The 22,867-nt window shown below is 46.7% G+C and overlaps 1 protein-coding gene across 1 annotated transcript; it reads right to left on the bottom strand.

Moving 5' to 3' along the window:
* On the bottom strand, positions 1 to 22,786 carry prr29 (proline rich 29). Its single transcript, XM_033035141.1, has 6 exons — positions 22,611 to 22,786; positions 11,597 to 11,687; positions 9,868 to 9,986; positions 7,806 to 8,020; positions 1,784 to 1,854; positions 1 to 167 (listed from the first exon to the last, which is right to left on the bottom strand). Exons 1-6 carry the CDS (start codon positions 22,689 to 22,691, stop codon positions 136 to 138), a joined length of 609 nt encoding a protein of 202 aa, XP_032891032.1. The 5' UTR covers positions 22,692 to 22,786; the 3' UTR covers positions 1 to 135.
* Positions 22,787 to 22,867: the final 81 nt, after the last annotated feature.

Raw genomic sequence — 22,867 nt, 5'->3', positions numbered from 1 at the left:
AAGTTCATATTTATTGCGGCATTAAATGAGAATCACTGCTTGAGACGGCAGCTGCCAGGCACTTGGGTCTCAATGGTTATTGAGCCAGATGTGTGCTTCGCGAATGGATCCACTTGGAGCGGGACCCGGAGCCTGTCATATCTGACCATCAGCCGCATCGTAATATTCTGCAGAGCAAAGACCAGGTCTCAGTTAATTTGAAAGCAAGAAACATCTGGAAACTTCCTGGATTGCAACAGTGTAGCACGGTGGCGCAGCGGTAGAATCGCTGTCTTACAGCACCAGAGACCCCGATTCGATACTGACTACGGAGTTTGTAAGTTTTCCCCATGATCCCGTGGGTTTTCCCCGGATGCTCCAGTTTCCTTCCACACTCCAAAGACGTGCAGGTTTGCCGGTGAATTTGTCTTTGGTAAATTGTATATTGTCCCTTGTGTGTGGGATAGTATTAGTGTTGGGGATCGCTGGTCGGCGTGGGGATGATGGGCTGAAAGGCCTCTTTCCCTGCTGTATCACTAAACTAAACTAAATAATGGGTCCATAAATTGGCAGGAAGGAGCATTCAGAGAGTGTGGAAGGTGCCATATCAACATGGCCTGTTACTTTTTAAACTGGAAACCTGACTCCATCAACCACCCCGCCTTTCCCCGCAGATTTACAATTAATGCGTTTACATAATGCCTTTAACATGAAGCAATTTCAATTTGAGCTTTTGCAGACAAATATTGCCAAAGCTAAAATTGGGAGAAATGACCAAAATGCTCAGTTTCGGAGTGAACCTCCAAACGACATTTGAAAGGGAAGTGCGGTGAATAAGGCCTCTAACTCAAAGGGTGGTGGAAATCAGGAACAATCTCCCCTCAAAGATGTGATATTGGGAAAATCAGCGAAATGTGCGTTCTCTATTGCTAGTGAATAAGGCAACTTAATGGGATGGAGCTTCTAATCAAACATCTCTATTCATGCAGGCAACACCCAGCTGACAGCAAAGGCAGAAACAACAATGTATCAAAAATCATTCCAGAAATACATTTACATTTCATTAAGTTCACACTATACTGCTCTTATCATTCACTTCTATTAAATTAGTCTATTGTTTTCATACAATGGGAAATTATACCGCTCTACTCATTGACCAGTCCTCAACTCTAGGTGTAGGAAGGAACTGCAGATGCTGGTTTGAACCAAAGATAGACACAAAAAGCTGGAGTAACAGCGGTATATTGATTTCTCTAACTTCAAGTAACCCTCGCATCCCTTCTCTCTCCTTTCCTCCCCCACCCAAATTGTTGTACTAGGTTCAAAGTTGTTTTGTTGAGACCCATTGTCTGCAACTCATTTTCACCTAGCCACAGAAGGGTTTCGGCCTGAAACGTCGCCCATTTCCTTCGCTCCATAGATGCTGCTGCACCCGCTGAGTTTCTCCAGCACTTTTGTCTACCTTCACAGCTAATAATGTCCTGTTTCCTTTATAATCGTTACTGTTTTGAATATCTTTCATTTATTTGTTCTATATCTATCTAAATCAACCTCTATATCTCTCGTTTCCCTTTCCCCTGACTCTCAGTCTGAAGATGGGTCTCGACTTGAAACATCGCCGATTCCTTTTCTCCAGAGATGCTGCCTGACCCGCTGAGTTACTCAACTCTAGGTTCTTGTGAAGCTGCACGTCTGATTAAAGCATGAACCACTTCCTGTGCTGTCTTTGCACATAGATCCAGGAAGTGTACAGGGGGGAAGCAGTGCATGAGGCACCAAGGAGAGCAATGTAATTGGTGCTTACCTGAGGCCGGGAGGACGTCTGCTCCCACTGTCCCTGTGGCACTGGGTGGTGGAGGTGGAGGGACCGCTTTACTAGGAGACAACAATCCAACAACTCTGGTTAACACAAACCGCTTTGAACAAATAAACCATCCGATCTGAAAGGGGTTTGTTAATTGCAGGTTTTCTGGATATAATACCCAGCAGATCAGCTCTTAGGATCAACTACGTTTAACCCAGAGTCTCCATTCATTTATGAAAATGACTAGGTCTCTGAAGGCATTGTAGAGTCAACGTGGCAGAGAAAGAGGCTATTCCACCCATTGTCCACGCCCAATCTGTTCAGAACAATGCCATTTGACCTAATCTCAATCCTGATGCCAACCAAGTCAATTACTCCAGGGTAGCTTTCTACCCCCAAGTCCTGATCCAAATTATTTTGCCAACATTGATTGTTTCCAATGGCACCAGCCATGTGGACAGTAAACCCAAGGTCCTAATCACCCAAGGTACACAAAATTGCTGGAGGAACTCAGCGGGTGCAGCAGCATCTATGGAGCGAAGGAAATAGGCGACGTTTCGGGCCGAAACCCTTCTTCAGACTGATAGGGGGTGGGGAAAGAAAGAAGGACAAAGGGAGGAGGAGGAGGAGCCCGAGGGCGGGCGGATGGGAGGAGACAGCTAGAGGGTGAAGGAAGGGGAGGGGGGGAGGGGACAGCACGGGCTAGCCAAATTGGGAGAATTCAATGTTGATGCCAAGGGGACGCAAGGACCCCAGACGGAATACGAGGTGCTGTTCCTCCAATTTCCGCTGTTGCTCACTCTGGCAATGGAGGAGACCCAGGACAGAGAGGTCAGATTGGGAATGGGAGGGGGAGTTGAAGTGCTGAGCCACCGGGAGGTCAGGTAGGTTATTGCGGACTGAGCGGAGGTGTTCGGCGAAACGGTCGCCCAACCTACGCTTGGTCTCACCGATGTAAATCAGCTGACATCTAGAGCAGCGGATGCAGTAGATGAGGTTGGAGGAGATACAGGTGAACCTTTGTCGCACCTGGAACGACTGCTTGGGACCTTGAATGGAGTCGAGGGGGGAGGTGAAGGGACAGGTGTTGCATTTCTTGCGGTTGCAACGGAAAGTGCCCGGGGAGGGGGTGGTGCGGGAGGGAAGTGAAGAATTGACGAGGGAGTTGCGGAGGGAGCGGTCTTTGCGGAAGGCAGACATGGGGGGAGATGGGAAGATGTGGCGAGTGGTGGGGTCACGTTGGAGGTGGCGGAAATGGCGGAGGATTATGTGTTGTATTTGCCGGCTGGTGGGGTGAAAGGTGAGGACCAGAGGGACTCTGCCCTTGTTGCGTGTGCGGGGATGGGGAGAGAGAGCAGTGTTACGGGGTATGGATGAGACCCTGGTGTGAGCCTCATCTATGGTGGCGGAGGGGAATCCCCGTTCCCTGAAGAACGAGGACATTTCCGATGCCCTAGTATGAAATGTCTCATCCTGGGAACAGATGCGGCGTAGGCGGAGGAATTGGGAGTAGGGGATGGAGTCTTTACAGGGGGCAGGGTGGGAAGACGTGTAGTCCAGATAGCCATGTGAGTCAGTGGGTTTATAATGTATGTCGGTCAGGAGTCTGTCCCCTGCGATGGAGATGGTGAGGTCAAGGAATGGTAGGGAAGTGTCTGAAATCGTCCAGGTGTATTGGAGTGCCGGATGGAAGTTGGTGGTGAAGTGGATGAAGTCAGTCAGTTGTGTGTGGGTGCAGGAGGTGGCACCAAAGCAGTCGTCAATGTAGCGGAGGTAGAGGTCGGGGATGGGGCCCTGGTACGCATTGAACAAGGATTGTTCAACGTACCCGACAAAGAGGCAGGCGTAGCTGGGGCCCATGCGTGTGCCCATAGCTACGCCTTGTGTTTGGAGGAAATGGGAGGAGTCAAATGTAAAGTTATTGAGGGTGAGGACCAACTCCGCTAAGCGGAGGAGAGTGTCAGTGGCTGGGTATAGGTTGCTCCTCTGGTCGAGGAAGAACCGGAGGGCTCTGAGGCCATCCTGGTGGGGGATGGAGGTGTAGAGTGACCGGACATCCATGGTGAAGATGAGGGGGTGAGGGCCCAGAGAGAGGCCCCACCAGGATGGCCTCAGAGCCCTCCGGTTCTTCCTCGACCAGAGGAGCAACCTATACCCAGCCACTGACACTCTCCTCCGCTTAGCGGAGTTGGTCCTCACCCTCAATAACTTTACATTTGACTCCTCCCATTTCCTCCAAACACAAGGCGTAGCTATGGGCACACGCATGGGCCCCAGCTACGCCTGCCTCTTTGTCGGGTACGTTGAACAATCCTTGTTCAATGCGTACCAGGGCCCCATCCCCGACCTCTACCTCCGCTACATTGACGACTGCTTTGGTGCCACCTCCTGCACCCACACACAACTGACTGACTTCATCCACTTCACCACCAACTTCCATCCGGCACTCCAATACACCTGGACGATTTCAGACACTTCCCTACCATTCCTTGACCTCACCATCTCCATCGCAGGGGACAGACTCCTGACCGACATACATTATAAACCCACTGACTCACATGGCTATCTGGACTACACGTCTTCCCACCCTGCCCCCTGTAAAGACTCCATCCCCTACTCCCAATTCCTCCGCCTACGCCGCATCTGTTCCCAGGATGAGACATTTCATACTAGGGCATCGGAAATGTCCTCGTTCTTCAGGGAACGGGGATTCCCCTCCGCCACCATAGATGAGGCTCACACCAGGGTCTCATCCATACCCCGTAACACTGCTCTCTCTCCCCATCCCCGCACACGCAACAAGGGCAGAGTCCCTCTGGTCCTCACCTTTCACCCCACCAGCCGGCAAATACAACACATAATCCTCCGCCATTTCCGCCACCTCCAACGTGACCCCACCACTCGCCACATCTTCCCATCTCCCCCCATGTCTGCCTTCCGCAAAGACCGCTCCCTCCGCAACTCCCTCGTCAATTCTTCACTTCCCTCCCGCACCACCCCCTCCCCGGGCACTTTCCGTTGCAACCGCAAGAAATGCAACACCTGTCCCTTCACCTCCCCCCTCGACTCCATTCAAGGTCCCAAGCAGTCGTTCCAGGTGCGACAAAGGTTCACCTGTATCTCCTCCAACCTCATCTACTGCATCCGCTGCTCTAGATGTCAGCTGATTTACATCGGTGAGACCAAGCGTAGGTTGGGCGACCGTTTCGCCGAACACCTCCGCTCAGTCCGCAATAACCTACCTGACCTCCCGGTGGCTCAGCACTTCAACTCCCCCTCCCATTCCCAATCCGACCTCTCTGTCCTGGGTCTCCTCCATTGCCAGAGTGAGCAACAGCGGAAATTGGAGGAACAGCACCTCATATTCCGTCTGGGGTCCTTGCGTCCCCTTGGCATCAACATTGAATTCTCCCAATTTGGCTAGCCCGTGCTGTCCCCTCCCCCCCTCCCCTTCCTTCACCCTCTAGCTGTCTCCTCCCATCCGCCCGCCCTCGGGCTCCTCCTCCTCCTCCCTTTGTCCTTCTTTCTTTCCCCACCCCCTATCAGTCTGAAGAAGGGTTTCGGCCCGAAACGTCGCCTATTTCCTTCGCTCCATAGATGCTGCTGCACCCGCTGAGTTCCTCCAGCAATTTTGTGTACCTTCGATATTCCAGCATCTGCAGTTCCCTTTTGAACGTCCTAATCACCCACTTCCTTAGAAGTTCTTCCGTATATTCCCCCAAATTTTGCTAAATAGTTTGAGTCTGTTCCCCCTTCAGAAAATAACATTTTATTTACTTTGCTAAAGATTTCTAATATTCTCCTTAAACCTGTGTTGGAAAGAACTGCAGATGCTGGTTTAAATTGAATGTAGACACAAAATGCTGGTGTAACTCAGCGGACCAGGCAGCATCTCTGGAGAGAAGAAATGGGTGACGTTTTGGGTTGAGTCCCTTCTTCAGACTGCCTTCAGTCTGACATCAGTCAACTGACATCAGCTTCTTTCCAACAACCATCAGGTTATTAAACACTACAACATCCAAATAAGCTCCGAACTATATAGACTTGCAGGCATTGTTTTGTCTTTGCACTAGTATTTTTTTTTTAATATACTGAACATTTTATGTTTATTATGGTGTTTACAGACTAATATATTCACATATCTGTTGTGCTGCTACAAGTAAGAATTGCATTGTTCTGTATCGGGACATATGGCAATAAAATTATCTTGACATTGTCCAAATTCCCTGTCCCATCCTAAACTGTAGGTGGGCTCAGTACTAATCAGCCCACCTACGTTTTCATCCAAGTCATTTCTGTATATCACAAACTCTAGAGGTGCCAGCACTGAAGCCTGTGGAACACCACTGGTCACAGTCTTCCAGTTAGAATACATCTTTCCACCACTACCCTCCCTTTATGGCCAATCCAGTTTTGAATCCAATCTACCATGGATCTCATGTGCATTAATCTTCCGGATCAGCCTACCGTAATCTATCTGTTGAAAGCTTGACCAAATTCCAAGCATACAACATCCAGAGCATGGACTAGATGGGCCGAAGGGCTTGTCTCCACACTGTATCTCTAAAACTAAAGGGATATAGGGATAGTGTAGGAAAATGGAGCTGAGGTAGAAGATTAGCCAAGATCTAATTGAGAGTTGGAGCAGGTTCAACAGGTCACTGCTGTGATTCCTGCTCCTACTTCTTATGTTCTTAGGACCTCAGGCCAGACTGTGCTACTTCTGCCACCCCCAGCCTGGTCTCACTGGTGCTCTGAGCTCAGCAGCTTTGGAGCAGTGTGTGGAAGAGGCGAGGCAGGCCAGCAAAGGGAAGTGCAGCTGAAGGGGACATTGTGAAGTTTTCAGTTGTTCAGTTGTTTTGTGATGTTTTTGATTTGATGCTGAAGATTAATTTATTTGGCATGTTTGCAGAGGACATTGAAGTTGGTCAATGCAGGAACAGTGTTATCTGATTGGATTGGGTAAAATGCAACACAAAGGTTTTCACTGTACCTTGCTATTTGTAACACTAATACACCTTTAGACTTTAGAGATACTGCATGAAAACAGGCCCTTTGGACAATCATGTCCACCCCGACCAGCAATCATCCTGTACACTAACGCTGTCCTATAGACTTGGGATAATTTTAATTTTTTTTACCGAGGCTACAGGTAATTAACCTACAAATCTGCACGTCTTTGGAACATAAGAGCCTTACTCAAGGAGCTGCTGACAAGTACCTACTGAAACCAATGATCCCAAATCCTAGATTAATCCAAATCCAAATTTTTGGGGAACCCCATACCTCCCGGTCTGGGATACATTATCATCTCGGGTTCCTGTTGATGTTGACATTAGCTAATGGGAAGGCTGTGTAAACCCTTCATTAGTCCGAGGAGCAGAATTAGGCCATTCGGCCCATCAAGTCTACTCCACCATTCAATCGTGCCTGATCTATCTTTGAAAAGGTTAAATGCTTTTAAATATATAAGAGATACTGTAGGTTGTAGCATATTTCTTCTCAAGCAGGCTTTCACTAGTGGAAAAGTACCAATTGATAAGAGAGAGAGAGAGACAACCACAGGCTTGTCATAGGTTGATATATATTGGGGTTATTAGTAGCTTTGAAATGTCTTGTCCTGAAATGATGCCTTTGAAATGTGTCTACTAATTGATAAGCATAGAAACATAGAAACATAGAAAATAGGTGCAGGAGTAGGCCATTCGGCCCTTCGAGCCTGCACCGCCATTCGATATGATCATGGCTGACCAACTGACAAGCTGAGACTCGTCCTGTAGTGATGTATATTGGCTGCATCTTGTGACCATGACTAACATCATTTGGAATGTGACTAAGTGACACCGTACAAATCTTTGTTCATTGAAGTGATGACGCGGGGAAGTCAAGTGTCTGTTGCTTACTTGACCGGTATATCCCCGTCACTTCCGCCGGCTGATGATCAGTAAAGCTTGAGTTGGTTTACTGAACCTTTTTGTGTCAATCTCTGCCTTAAATCTCCTTCCACGATCAGAACACTTACAACTCTCTCCGGGGATTTGGACGTCCGTCTCGACTGATGTGCCGCACTGTTGGCTGCAGGTTCTCTTGCGGTAGTCGCATCGGGTGGTACAGCTGAGGTAGGACCTGGGGTGGCAGTGTCGGCCATGTGGGATACGAAGGGTAGGGCCAGGGCTCGTAGTGATGGTGGTAAACTGTGTCTGGCTCACTCTCTTCCATCCTGATTGATATTGGATTCTAAACACAATAAATAAACACACATAATATTCTCAGATCTGACATCTTTCTGTACAACACTTGTAAACCAGAATCTGCAGTTCCTTGTTTCTGCAAGATATACATAAGAATCTTATCGCAAAAGGGATTGATAGGGAAACAAGATATACATGTGAAAACACAGAGTGCTGGAGTAACTCAATGGGTCAGGCACCATCTCAGAAGAATATAGATAGGCAACATTTCGGGTTAGGATACTTCTTCAGACTGATACTAAAGGGACCCGACCTGAAACGTTGCCTATAAATGTTCTCCTTAGATGCTGCAGTAACTCAGCAGGTCAGGCAGCATCTAAGGAGAACGTGGATAGGTGACGTTTCAGGTCGGGACCCTTTGGGATCAGTCTGAAGAAGTGTCTTAACCTGAAATGTCACCTAGCTATGTTCTTCTGAGATGCTGCCTGACCCACTGAGTTCCTCCAACACTCTGGGTCTTCACATGTATATGTTGTCTCCCTATCAATCCCATTTGTGAGAAGATTCAATCAGATTTTTTTGAACAGCCTCCTCTACATTGGAGAAAGCAAACGCAGATTGGGTGGCTGCTCTGCAAAGCGCCTGCATTCAGTCCTCCACTGTGACCCTGAGCCTCCAAATGCCTGCTTGTTTTACAAAAGGACACAAAGTATTGGAGTAACTCAGCGGGTCAGGCAGCATCCCTGGAGAATATGGATAGGTGACATTTCCGGTCGAGAATTACTTCAGATTCAAAACATTACCTATCCATGTTCTCCAGGGACACAGCCTGATCTGCGGAGTTACTCCAGCACTTTGTGTCCTTTTTGTGTATTAATCAGCATCTGCAGTTCTTTGTATCTACATTTTGCCTGCTTTTTTAGTTCCCTTCCCATTCCCACTCTTCACCTTTCTGTCTGTGGCCTCCTGCACCATTCAAATGGGACCCAATGCAATCTTAACTTCTTCCATTCCGATCAATGGTGTATTTAACATTCATCTTCAGTCTGGGCACATTGTGTTGAGTTCTATGACTTCAGGTCACTCACTCTTCTTTCCATCTGTGTCAGGAATAGCTATTTCTGCCTGTCATCATTTTGCCTCGGATTTCTCTTTCTATTAGTATATGGTCTGGATACATTCCACCACCCTGCTATTAATAACAACTTTAGCGCAGTGTTTTGACCCAAAACATCGGCAATTCCCTTCAGCTACCACAGATGCTGCTCGACCCGTTGTATTTTGCTCAAGATTCCAACATCTGTAGTTCCTCGTGTCCCCACAACCAGATACACGTCTCTTTAAGACGCAAGAGACTGGAGGAACTCAAAGTACGGAGAAACCGAGTAGGTCAAGCAGCATCTGTGGAGGAAATGGACAGGTAACGTTTCAGGTCCGGCCAGTTTTTCAGACTGAGTATCTGGCAGTGAAAGCTTCACTAAATGATACTTCCAAGACAATGCAAAGTAACCTGAGGGCAACACTCAGGGAGCACCCCAACTGTTACCTGCCAAGTCCGGCACTGTGGGATAACTGGCCTGTCACCACAATCCAATTTTTGAGATGCTATTTGTGGGATGATTATTGATCGAGTCCTTGAGAGTTCACCTGCTGCTCAGTGAAGCTAACACAGAGAATCCCTGCAAATGCAGTCAGGGCCCTTCACTTCAGCAACTGATTCAAGTGATGACACTTCCAACAGTGTGGCATTCTGTCAATGCATCAAAGAGTGCTGAATGAGCGGGACTCCACTCCGTCATCTCCAGCGACTGGCTGGAGTGCCAACATGAGTGGGTTACAGGAATGTTGGTGGTGGTGGTGGGGAGGGCAGGTTGAAAGCAAATGACCTCTGACCTGTTTGGCAGGCTGTGGCTGCGTGGTGTACCCAAAGCTGGAGAGTGCTGACATGGTGATGTTGTTCATGATCACTTGGTGCATCTGTGCATTTTGTATCATCATCAGCTCCACCAGTTCTGGGGAAAGAAATGCATCTAGCGTCAGGAGCACAGGCCCCTTCGTTACAACAGATCAGAGGCATTAGGAAACAAGAACAGAATACTTGTGCTCGGTCTGCCTAGGCCTGTTGATCTCCTGGTTGCAAATGATTTTAACATCCCTTCCCATACTGACGTTTCTGTCCTTGGTCTACTCCATTTCCAGAGTTCAACTGGGGTCGCTCACAGCGCAATGGTGTGAACATTGAATTCTCTAATTCTAAGTAACATCCCTCCTTATAACCTCCATCAATGTTCCCTTCCCTGAACTATTTAGTTTCCATCCCATTCTCTGTGGCAAATACAGACAAAAAGGTATTGATTTAGAAGCTCATCCACCTCTCATGGTTCCGCACAAGGATCTTCTTCTAACCGAGTCCACACACAAGATTAGAAGTTGCTCAGCCAGAGCTGAACAAACTTCTCGGCATCTGCATACAATGATGTCTGTCTTGTGCTTCTTGTGTGTGGTGGTGGAAAGATTGGTGGAAATAGGGCCGCGACGTGAAAGCTCTTCCTTTGACCCCCACACCAGGATGAACATACTGACTCGAGGGGTCCTATTCTCTCCTTAATTACCCTTTGCTTTCAATATAGTTATAGGATCTTAGAATTCTCCTTCTCCTACTTTATCTGCTAAGAAAATTGATAATTGAGTTTAGTTTAGTTTATTATTGTCATATGTACCAAGGTACATGAAAAGCTTTTGATTTGTGCAATCCAGTCAAATAAAAGACTATGCATGATTACAATAAAGTTGCCCACAATGTACAGATAAAAGATACAATATTTAGTACAAGATAAAGTCCAATGATGTCCATTAAGGATAGTTCAAAGTACATTACTTGGTACTCAGTACAATAACTACTTTTAAAAGGCATTTGAACAGGTGCATGGATAGGAAAGGTGTAGAGAGATACTGGCTAAACGAGGTCAGGTGGGACTAGCGTTGATGGAGCATCTTGGTCAGTATGGACAGGTTGGGCCAAAGTACCTGTTTCCATGCTGTTGCACTCTTGCTGATATTCACTGGACAGGCAGCAACCGTGGAGAGGGAACAGCCGTTCACATTTCCACCCAATGATCATTCATTGGAGTTGGGCGAGATCAGGTTCTGCTTCAGGTTCTCAGAACGTTCTACTCTCTCCACAGAAGCTGCCCGACCAGCTGAGTGTTTCCAACTCTCTGTCTTTCATCCTAACGACAGCGTGGAATGTGGGAAATGAGCCATAGTGACTGCTCTACCCTGTTGCTCCTGCTAATCTGAGCTTGTCTGTGTCAGTGCAACCTGTGGCTCAGGTCCAAAGATCAGCAAGCTTCCTGGCAAACAGAAGGGGAAAGCATTGCTTCCAGCTGTGGTTGTGAGCGAGAAGCAACATCTGGCTCCTACATTCATTGAACAAGGTCAAGATTTAAAGGGGTAGGCCACTACCTGACCAACATCGCCTTTGTCACAAAGGTACATCAGTCGCTGCTTCCTCTTGATCCATCGTATTACATGTGGGTGGGCCCACAGTGCCAGCTCCCACCCCCCTGAGGCACGTCAGGTGCTGAGGGTTGTTACTGCTGGAGACAACACGCTGGCTTACCTTCCTTCATATGTCCATTCCTGGCAGGTGGAATCTGAGGAGGCTGTGGTCCAGGGAGTTGCTGGATTATGGTCGCTGGCTGCTGAGGAACCTGCAGGAAAGGAGACAGACTGGAATCACACCGTGGGACTGGTCAACGAGGGCGGGGGGAAAGTGAGCTCTCAGTACCAAGCGGCGGGCGTTCCTTAGCAGGAGAGAGACACAAAGTGCTGGAGTAACTTTTCTAACGTAGGGATCACATGTATGCAGTTATTGTGAGCATTTAGAAAAGAAAATTAGAAGGCATAAGTTTAAGGTGAAAGGGGCAGAGTTCAGAGATGAGAGGGGCGATTATTTTACACAGAGGATGGTTGGTGCCTGGAATGTGTTGCCAGAGGTGGTGGCAGTGGTGGTCAGATATGAGAGTGGCATTGAACAGGCTTTTAGAGAGGGGACAGATTTCTAGATATTAAAGGAACTGAGGCAGATAGTGGGTGATGTAAGAGACCAGCTGTGATCCTGTGAATAACAGCGCATGTATAAGGGGCTGAATGGCCTCCTTCTGCTTTTACTACTTGTGGTGAAAGATGGTCATTTAAGTCACTCCCAGCCCATTGAACGTTGAAGGCAAAAGGCCTGATGTTTACATTGTGAGAGCAGGCCCAGAGATTAGTCATCAACAGCCTGACGTGGCCATTCACATGGAGTCACACCTTCAGACTATATGGTACATCCCAGGTACATCCTGACCCAACAGCAGGGCAGGAGGAGCGGTTGTGTACACAGAGAGAGAGAGAGAGAAGGAGCTCTTGGAGTCCGCTACAATGACACCAGAGCCCCTGAAACCTTGTGGCATCAGGTCAAATATTGGAAAGGAAACCTCCTCTTCCAATCCTGGGCCAAAAGAGCTTAATTCCAGTGATGAGGAGATAGGACCTGCCCTTGAGAGCGGGGTATCATTTGACTGAGTGTGGCATCAAGAAAATGAAGGGAAAACACCCAGAGATGTATTTATCTCGCACTGAGGTTTTAGTTGCAAGGTGGCAATCGTCTCAGCCCTAGGACGAGTATGGCTCAGGGTTGGGTCATTGGTACAACCATTGGTACAGGGTGGTGTCATTGGTAAATGCCTCATCAATGGCCCTCCTGCTATCTTATGGTCAGAAGGGGGAATGTTAGTTCATGTGTGCACATGTTCAATTTTATTTGAAACTTCTCAAAAAGTGAACAAATTGTGCCACGAAAGCACTAGGAATTGACTATTTCCAGCAAAATAAGAGTCTAACCATTGATCGTTGACTTTCAATGGTGTATTTGTTGTAGATTCTCCCATTATCCATGTGCCTGGGGATCACCATTAATCAGGGACTCAAATGTACACACATTTCTTAGACTTCTTCGGTCTGAAAAGAGGTCTCGACACAAAACATCGCCTTTCCATGTTCTCCAGAAATGCTGTTCGACCTGCTGAGTTAATCCAGTACCTTGTGTCCTTTTGTGTATTAACCAGCATCTGAAGTTCTTTGTTTCTTTACACATAAATACCATGGCCACAACAGCAGAGGCTGGGTATCCATTACTGAGTGAACAATTTCTTTGCACGTTTTGATGTAGCTAACACCACACCCAAGGGGAGAGCCAGCCCCTGCTTACAAACCGACCAGCCAGTCCTGATCATAGACTCAATGGACACACGGAGAACTCTGTCCAAGGTCAACCCGTGGAAAGCAGTTGGACCCGACAACATTCCAGGACGTGTGCTCAAGGAATGTGCTGATGAGTTAGCAGATGTGCTAACAGACATCTTCAACAACTTCCTTAGTCAAGCCATTGTCCCCACATGCCTCAAACCTTCCACAATAATCCCAATAGCAAAGAAACCAGTTATTGCCTGCCGAAATGATTACCGCCCTGTCGCCCTGACCCCAATAGTAATGAAGTGCTTTGAACGCCTGGTTAAACCTCACATTACTGCCAGCCTCCCCTCATCGTTAGACCCCCTCCAGTTTGCCTATCGCCCCAATCGTTCTACAGAAGATGCCATCTCTACCACGCTGCACACAGTACTCACTCATCTGGAAAACAAAAACACCTATGCCAGAATCCTGTACATTGACTTCAGCTCAGCCTTTAACACCATCATCCCACAGAGACTTGTGGAGAAACTAACCCTGCTGGGCCTCAACACCACCCTGTGTCACTGGATCTTGGACTTTCTGACAGAGAGACCGCAGTCAGTCCGTGTTGGCAAGAACACCTCAGGCTCGATCACGTTGATCCCCTCAAGGCTGTGTGCTCAGCCCGCTGTTGTTCACATTGCTCACACATGACTGTGCTGCCAGATTCAGGGACAATAAGATCATAAAATTTGCAGATGACACAACAGTGGTGGGACTCATCAGCGGAGATGACGAATCAATGTACAGGGAGGAAGTGAAACAACTAGTGGACTGGTGCGGCAACAACAATTTAGCATTAAACATCGACAAAACAAAGGAGATGATTGTCGACTTCAGGAGGTCACAGCCAAAACACACACCCCTCAACATCAGTGGCACCACAGTGGAGAGAGTGGAGAGCATAAAGTTCCTCGGAGTGCAAATTACAGTCAGTCTCACCTGGTCTAGGAACAACACTGGGATTGTCAAACGGGCCCATCAGCGACTGCACTTCCTGAGGAAACTCAAACAGGCCTCACTCCCCACCAACATCCTCAGGACTTTTTACAGGGGCACGGTGGAGTCTGTACTCACGTACTGCATGGACACGTGGTACTCCAACTGTAATTGCTCAGACACGAAGGCTCTGCAGAGGGTAGTGAGGGGGGCAGAGAGGATCATTGCGTCTCCCTACCCTCGGTACAAGAACTGTTCCAGAGCCGCTGTCTGAAAAAAGCTCTGAGAATAGCTTAGGACAAACTGCACCCCCTCCACATACACCTGGATCTCCTGCCATCAGGCAAGAGATACCGTAGCATCAAAGTCCGGACTACCAGATTGCTAAACAGCTTCCTGCCACAGGCTGTGAGGCTGCTAAACAGTCACTCCACCTGATTCTGCGGCTTTGCACTGACAATTTAATAACTCTGGCACTGGCCACTCAAATCAGCTGCCCTGGACATTTTAATTACTGTTTTTACTGTATTTTAATGTTGCTGTTTTTACCTGCTTTTAACTATTTATACTGTTTCATCAGGGACTGGATTGTTTTTACTGTTATTATGTGTGAAATGTTTAAGTTTCATGTGCGATGCTCCGGTATTCCCTGGGAAATGTCTTCTCATTTTGCACTGTACAATTGTTGCTTTGCAAGATGACAATAAAGGTTGATTGCTTGATCACTCTGAACACTCCAAGCAGTTTCCACCATCTGCAAGGCACATCAGGAGCCTGATGCAACGCACTTGAGATGAGTGCAACTCCACCAACTCTCCAGATGTTCAACACCATCCAGGACAAAGCAGCCCACTTGATTAGCACCTCGTCAACCATCCTAGACGTTCATTCCCTCGTCACCAGCACACAGAGGCTGCATGTGTACCATCCACAAGATGTGCTCACCCAAACTACATTCCCAAACCTGCCAGCTCTCCCACCTAGCAAGACAAGGGTAGTGGATACACAGGAATTTCACCAGCTACCAGTCTCCTTCCAAATCGTACACCATACTGATTTGGAAACATATCACCAGTCATTCATCATTGTGGGGTAGACATGCTAGGGATCCCAGATATGGACAAGAAGGCAGCCAATCCCACATCCTGTGGGAATGAAAGGGACACAAAGATGACAGGAAGGAGCTGGGGACATTTCTGACACCATACCGAAACATCCATCCACTGGAAGAAAAAACAATGTATTTTTAAGTGCCGGGTGCTGAAGTAAGTTTCTCGTGACAAAATTCAAGGGAAATGTAATCAATTTCCTCCAGAACCTTAGTGCAAATTTCATTAGTGCTCTGGAAGACAAATACGTTTTAAATTTGCTGACATTAGGATGGAGACTGTGTGCAATTAGAAAGTTGCAAAAAAAAGGAGAATTTTCAATAATTTAAATTATTTCTGCCGCTGCTACTCTATTTAATTGCTTGCAAACTCTAAGATATGAATCTTTGCATCATCATTCTCTCAGAATTGTAATAAGCAATGCTACCCTCATTAATAATTGCTGCCATTGGAGAATATATAAAACAGTGTTTTATACCATCCATGTATAGATTTATACCACATTCTTCTCCCAACAGCTCATCATCCCCTCAAGTGGAGGGATGGAGGATGCAGCAAATCATCACTAATTCTCACCGAGTCAAATTCCCCCATGCAGTGAAAAACACAACATACAGCTAGATTCATACTCCTTGAACAAATAATCATAAAATAAAAGAAAATAAGTTGTTAAACAGCAGTTTGTTTACAGTCAGAGAGTCCTGGGCATGGTGGTGGAGCACATTTGGCAGGAGTTGTTTGTGTAAAGGACCTGCAGAGACCCCACCCCTCTCTCCTCCCAGTGCTACTGCCTATGCTTCTGGCAGGAGGCATCCGAGCTGTGTGGAGGTGGGGGATGTGCGGAAAGAGGGGGTCACTCTAAGGACATGTGCAAGGCCTGGGATCCTTTTCTAAATGCTTACAGTAACTGCATACATGTGATCCCTACGTTAGAAAACACCCTGGCCACGCTCTCATCTCATTGCAACCATCGGGATGAAGGTACAGGACCTTGAGAATCGTGATCTTTAGATTCAAGAATAGCTTCATTACAGCAACCATCAGGCTGCATGCTCCTACCATAACCCTAGCTTGCTCAGCAACAATCTATTATGGACTTTGTTTTGTTGCACTAAATGCTCTGGTTTTGCACTATTACGGGCTGGCTATCTGATAATTCATTTTTGTATTATTAATTATTGTATATTTAATCGTGTTATTGCGTAAATCTGCAGCATGTCAACATGTCATTGTTCCATTCCCAGTACATGTGACAATTAAATTTGACATCAACACATTTCATGTCCCCAAAAAAATCTCTGTACATCCTTGTCAGATTTCTCACCAGCACCCATCTTTGTTTCGGCAGCAAGTCTAGATAGATTTCACTTGTCCTCTCTTTAGATCATTGAAACAAGTTGTAATCAGCTGGGACCCCGGGATACAACTCCCTAGTCCTGCCTTCAAAACCCAAAAATCAGTAATTCACACAACGTATAGTGGCCATTAACCAATTCTCGGTTTTTACTTCTTAAAATTCCAAATGTTCTCTTATCAAATGCCATCAGAACATAATAAGCTGGTTCTGTTTTATCTAGTAAACAACTTTAAATCTAAAAAAAAATTGGTAGAATTGTTAAACATTTTTTTTCATAAATCTCTATTGACTTTGACCAATTCTATTATTTTCTATTTATCCTGGCCCACTTGCTTAATAATAAAATCGCACAATTTTCCTCCCGAAGATTGGCTGCAATTTATTGGATTTCAGTCACATTAATTTCTCCGCTCCTATTTTGTTTGCCCTTGTTATTTCTTTCAATTCCTTATTCTCTTTAAACCCAGTGTTCTCCGCTAGGTCTGGGAAAGTTTGGTTTACTCTATGAAGCCATTTACTTCTGTGCAATGGAATTTGTCCAGCAAAACAAATTAACTTTTGATAATCCTTTCCTTTATTTACAGTACTAGAGGCTTTTTCAGTCTATTTTTATTTCTCAGGGTAAATTTGTCTTGTTTGCCATTTCTCATTTTCTTCTCAATTTCTTGCTTCGCCTGTGCAAAATTCTGAAATGCCCCAGTCTGCAGCTTTACTGCCCTTTATAGCAACATTTCAAACCTTTCCCATTGATTTAACACTGCCTCAATGTTCTTTCATTAGCCACGGCCAGAAGAAAACATTTCCTGCTGAGTTTTTTGTTCTTTAACAAGTTGCAAAGGCACAGACCCAGATAGTTCCTGATCTACAAACATTCTGCGGAGGGAAAGATGGATTATCGTGATTCTGACAAACTTTGCACCACATACGGAGAACTTTTATTCTGTTATGTAAACCAAGAGGAAGAATAAGTGAAGCAGGGAAAATTGAGGAGACAAAAAAACTTAACAGCATGAATGTTCCGTTTTGCTCTAAAGCTGTGCGCTCCTATGTGTGAGCTGGGAGCAGTGTCCTGAGTGCGTTGATCGGTCCGCAGCTATCATTGCCAGCGCTGCGTGATGCTCTAGGAGTCGGGACAGGGAACCATTGACGGTTTACAACGCGTAACGGTAAACACCTGAAAGCTCTGTGGGTGGGAGCCGGCCTGGGTAAATAACGCTCGGACAAGTGGAGATTTACACAACCCAAGATCGTAACAGGATGAAAATCAAAAGGTGCCGCTGCTGAAAACCTAAAAACAGAAAATGATGGAAGAACTCAGGCAGCACCTGTGGAAACAGAGAGAGATAGCGAGACAGAGGTAGACACAAAATGCTTGAGTAACTCAGCGGGACAGGCAGCATCTATGGGGAGATGGTATCCAGGAGAATGGGAATGTTGCATCCCAAGCCCTGTATCACCATATTGCTGGGCAAGTGCAAAAGCATTCCCAGAGTAGAGGGTCACAACAGCATGGCCAGGTGTTGCAGCATTCTCAGATCCATGGACACCAGGATAGAGGGCCACATGGATCCCAGGGTTTAGTTTTATGTTCTTTTTATAGTTTTTAAAGATGCATCATGGCAAAAGGCTCTTTGGCCCACCGAGTCCATGCTGACCATCGATCATCGGTTCACACTAGTTCTATGTTATCTCACAATTGCATCCCGACACGCTCAGCAGAGCAAGTTATTGTGGCCAAATAACCTACAATCCCTCAGTGGGAAGAAACCAGACCCCCCACATGGTCAGAAGCAGAATGTGCAAACTTGACTCAGACAGCACCCGAGGTCAGGATGGAACCAGGGTTTCTGGCGCTGTGAGCCAGCTCTTCTGCCAGCTGTGCCAGTGTGCCGCAGCATTCTTGGCATGACAGCCACAGCACTCCCGTGCCAGGATTCACACCACTCCAGGCCCCGGCATTACACCATTCTCAGGCCCAAGGGCATTCCCGGGAACAGGGATGCAACATTCCTGGATGCACGATGACATGGACCACAGATTCATGGTTACAATATTCTCAGACAAACGGTTACATGTCATTCCCTGTCCCAGGTTTCCATTGTTCCTGGGCTCAAGGTTAAATAATTTCTGGACCTAGGTTACAGCATCTCCAGGTCAGGCTTACATCATTCCCAGACACATGATTACATTATTCCCAGGTGCAAGCTTATACCATTCCAGGGCTCCAGTTTACACTATTCCCGGTCCCCCACGGTTACACCATTCCCAGGCCAAAGATTGAGGAAATTTGACATATCTCCAATCTCTACAGATGCAGCACAGAAAGCATCCCATCAGGATATATCACAGCTTGGTTTGGCAACTGCTCTGCTCAAGACGGCAAGAGAGTTGTGGATGTAGCCCAGGCCATCACACAAACCATCACTGCAGCATTCCCAGCCCAGAACTACAACATTCCCAGGCCTAGGGCTAAATCAATCCAAGACCCAGGGTTGCCAACTGTCCCGAATTAGCCGGGACATCCCGTATATTGGGCTAAATTGATTTGTCCCATACGGGACCGCCCTTGTCCCATATTTGACTGCTACTACTTGGGTCGATGAGACTGTGGGGTCTGAGCGCCGCGTCCAGCCCCGCCTCACCGTCCCGACGTAGTGCAGCCCATGGAGTGCAGCAGCAGCACCTCGCCTGTGGCCCCGTCGGTCAGCAGCCCAGCCAGCTATCCGACCTTCGGACCTTCGCTTATTGCCGACACCACCACCCTTCCTTCTCATGGCCGATCACCAGTTCATGTGTGGGATGGCGTGCCGGACTTTGCGTGCGACATTGCGTGATCCAAAAATCCTCAGCTAGCCTGCTGGTTGGGTGTGCAGTCCAGCACCCGAGCCAACTCATCATTCACCCAGCAAAGGCCGAGTCAGTCAATGAATTGCCATCAGGAATTTGTCCCTCATTTTGACCTTTTGTCCCTTATTTGGGAGTGAGAAAGTTGGTAACCCTAGTTACAGCATTCCCAGGCCAAAGCAATGTAATTCCAAGCCCAGACTTAAACCCCTGTCTCACGGCGCGAGTCCACCCACGAGTGATCCCGAGTTTAAAACAAATCAAAATCGTGGTAATCACGTAGAATTAACGTAGCGGGAACGTCGGTACTCGTAACACTAACGGCAGGTACTCGGGAAACTTGTTAACTCGTGAAAGTCTTTCAACATGATGAAAGATTTCCACGAGTCAAAATTTACTCTTGAAGTAAAAATGTTAAACTTTTAAGCTCGTTGTAAGAACGTAGTAGCCCGTGAGTTTACTGTGGTGACTCGTGAGTCTACTGTGGGCACTTTAACTCAGCGGGACAGGCAGCATCTCTGGAGAGAAGGAATGGGTGACGGGTTGATGTTTCCAAAATTCTGCTGCGTTTTTGTGTTACTCCAGCACTGTGTGTTCACTTTATGTCAACCAGCATCTGCCCTTTCTTGTGTATGACATTATTTGTATCCGTGGCAGTTTATTGTCGCTCCCTTCATTTTCCTAGGGGGTCGAGACGGGATTGGTTGGGAGGGAAAGGTGGGGGTGGGGGTGGGGGGGGGGGGAGGGGGGAAGAACAAATATATGAGACACCAAAAACGGACAGCAGAGATGTCTTTGCTATACAGCTACAATAATCGGACTATTGGTATGCTGCTGTTTCCTTGACTACGGTCATGTGAAACGACTCTTGTACATTTAATATACCGACGATGTCTGGCAGTGAATCTCACTCTCTCAAATCCGTAGAGAGACACGAAAAACTGGAGTAACTCAGCGGGTCAGACAGCATCTCTGTTCCTGGGCTCAGAGTCACAACATTCCCAGCACAGTTACATCATTCCCAGGCCCAGGGTTATATTATGCCTGGCTGAGAGTTATACAATTACTGGTGCAGCATCAAGTCAAGTCTAGTCAAGTATATTGTTAAATGCACAAGTGCAGTGAAGTACGGATACCATGAAAATCTCGCTTGCAACAGCATCCCTGGCACATGTACTCCGACAACACAAAAATATAATGATGTGCTAAAGCAAAAACACAATTAGAAACAAGGTGCTGGCAGTACAAGAGCTGGCCCGTGGTGTACCGTTAGTGATTAGCATTGTACAGGTTGATTCAAGAACCAGATGGTCGTGGAAGAGTAGTTGTTCATGAATGTGATGGTGTGCGACTTCAGGCTTTGTACCTCCTGCAGCCAGAAGAGGACATGGGGATCCTTAATGATAGATGTTGCTTTCTTGAGGCTGTGCCTCATATGGATGCTTTTGATGGCGGGGAGGCTGAGTCCGCCACTCTCTGCAGCCTCTCATATCCCTGTACATTGTAGTTGCCACTCTCGGATATAATGCTTCCAGTCAGGATACGCAGGTTTGTTGGAGTACTCAGGGACATGCCTAATCTCCTAAAGCTTCTTTGTTCTTAGATATTTCCTAGGTCCAGGTTTACATCAGTCCCTATCCCGTGTGATACAAGTATTGGGCCCAGAGTTATATCATTCTCAGACCCCAGTACACATCGTTCTCAGGCCCAGGGTTACAATAATTCCAGGCCCAGGATCACTTTATTCTGGAGCCCAAGAACACATCTCCCACGCCCAGGGTTACAATATTCCCAAGCCTAGCATCTTATTATCCCAGACCTGGAGTGAATCCATTGCCAGGGGGGATAGTATAATGATGGGAACATGTCAGCTCCCAGCCCATCTCTCCCCACAGCTCAATACACTGACAACTGCTTTAAACATGGGATGTGCCCAGTTGGAGCATTGCATGGACTTGCTACCATCACTGGGGCCATTGCCAAATAGTGCTCCATTGCCAAATAGTGTGAAAAATGGAAAAGAAAACCCATGTTTATTTGCTAATACCAATAACTAAAGTAAGATATTAAAACAATAGTGCCTGAATAGAATAATGTTGTGTATATTCTAGGATGTCTCACTAGATAATTTAGTTGTATTGTCATCGTTTATAACATGGACAGTGCACACAGGAATCGTCCGCAAACAACCCAACAGTCACGGTCAGATAATTTCTGTCCATACCACTGAAGATGAAACAAAGAAGGCCTTGATATCTGGAGGAAATTCTCTCATGTACTTTATCATAGTTGTAATGATTTGTTTACATCCATCAAAAGAATTGACCAGGCTTCAGTTAAATGTCAATTCTGATTGATTGTACAGTAAACATCATTGCCCTGCACTCTGTCTGTCTCCTCACTCTGACCCAGCTCTCTCTCTCTCTGCCCCCCTCTCTCATCCTTCCATTGAGCCTCAGACTGCACTGGAGGGAGGGTCAGTCTAGATTTTGCACATAAGTCCCTGGATTGGGCTCCGAACCCACGGGTTTGTTTACCCGCTGTGGTAAATACTGCCTCTGAGGCATTGGTGATTTTATTTAACATTGCAAAATATCACATATCTTAGAGGAGTATAGATCTCATAAAGGGGTACTTTGATCGTAGAGGTGTATAGAATCATGAGGAGATTAAACAGAATGAAGCAGGGCTGGGGAATCAAGAAGCGGGCATAGTTTTAAGGTGAGAGGGGAAAGATTTAAAAGGAACCTGAGGGGCAGCTTTTTGGGTATATGGAACAAGGTGCCAGCTGAAGTAGTTGAGCCAGGTATAATAACAACATTTGGGAGATATTTACATGGATGCATGGATAGAAAAGTTTTAAAGGGATTTGGGCAAGCCACAGGTAAAGGGGGTTTGCTTGGATAGGGAATCTCAGTTGATATGGATGAGTTGGGCTAATAACCTCGTTTCCGTGCTGTATGACTCTATATTACCAACTAACATTGAATGAACTCAAACGTTTCAGTGATATGCGGGGAAGTAGAATTCTTTACCCTTAAGTTTTGTTCCCATACAGCCAGGACACAAATGTTATTCTGCCTGTAGCTCAGGCCCACACTATTCCTTACCTGCTGTTGAATTATCTGCACTCTTTGAGGTTCTTGTTCCCATGCCTGAGGGGAATAGACAGCGTTCTCAGCAAAATACATTCTCTTCACACACTGACTCTGCACTGGGAAATGCTACTGTGTAGATCCAAGTAAACAGCATGAGGAATGATACAATAGGTCTCCATGGAACCCAGCTCTAAACACTGACGTGCTTGAGATGAACATGGCACTTAATACAAATACCTATTAACCACAGCCTTTGTTTAATTCAGTGA

The sequence above is a fragment of the Amblyraja radiata genome, chromosome 16, assembly GCF_010909765.2.
Source record: "Amblyraja radiata isolate CabotCenter1 chromosome 16, sAmbRad1.1.pri, whole genome shotgun sequence".
NCBI classification, from domain to species: Eukaryota; Metazoa; Chordata; class Chondrichthyes; order Rajiformes; family Rajidae; genus Amblyraja; species Amblyraja radiata.
The sequence above is the reverse complement of the archived record's forward strand: the minus strand, read 5'-3'. Positions and strand labels throughout refer to the sequence as shown.

Excerpts from the sequence above, each read along its gene's own strand:
- prr29 (XM_033035141.1), bottom strand. The coding sequence starts at position 22,691 with ATGTATTTTGCTGAGAACGCTGTCTATTCCCCTCAGGCATGGGAACAA. Across the intron at positions 9,987-11,596 it reads GAATGGACATATGAAGGAAG|AACTGGTGGAGCTGATGATG; the intron begins GTAAGCCAGCGT and ends TTCTTTCCCCAG. Across the intron at positions 1,855-7,805 it reads CCAAATCCCCGGAGAGAGTT|TAAAGCGGTCCCTCCACCTC; the intron begins GTAAGTGTTCTG and ends GTTGTCTCCTAG.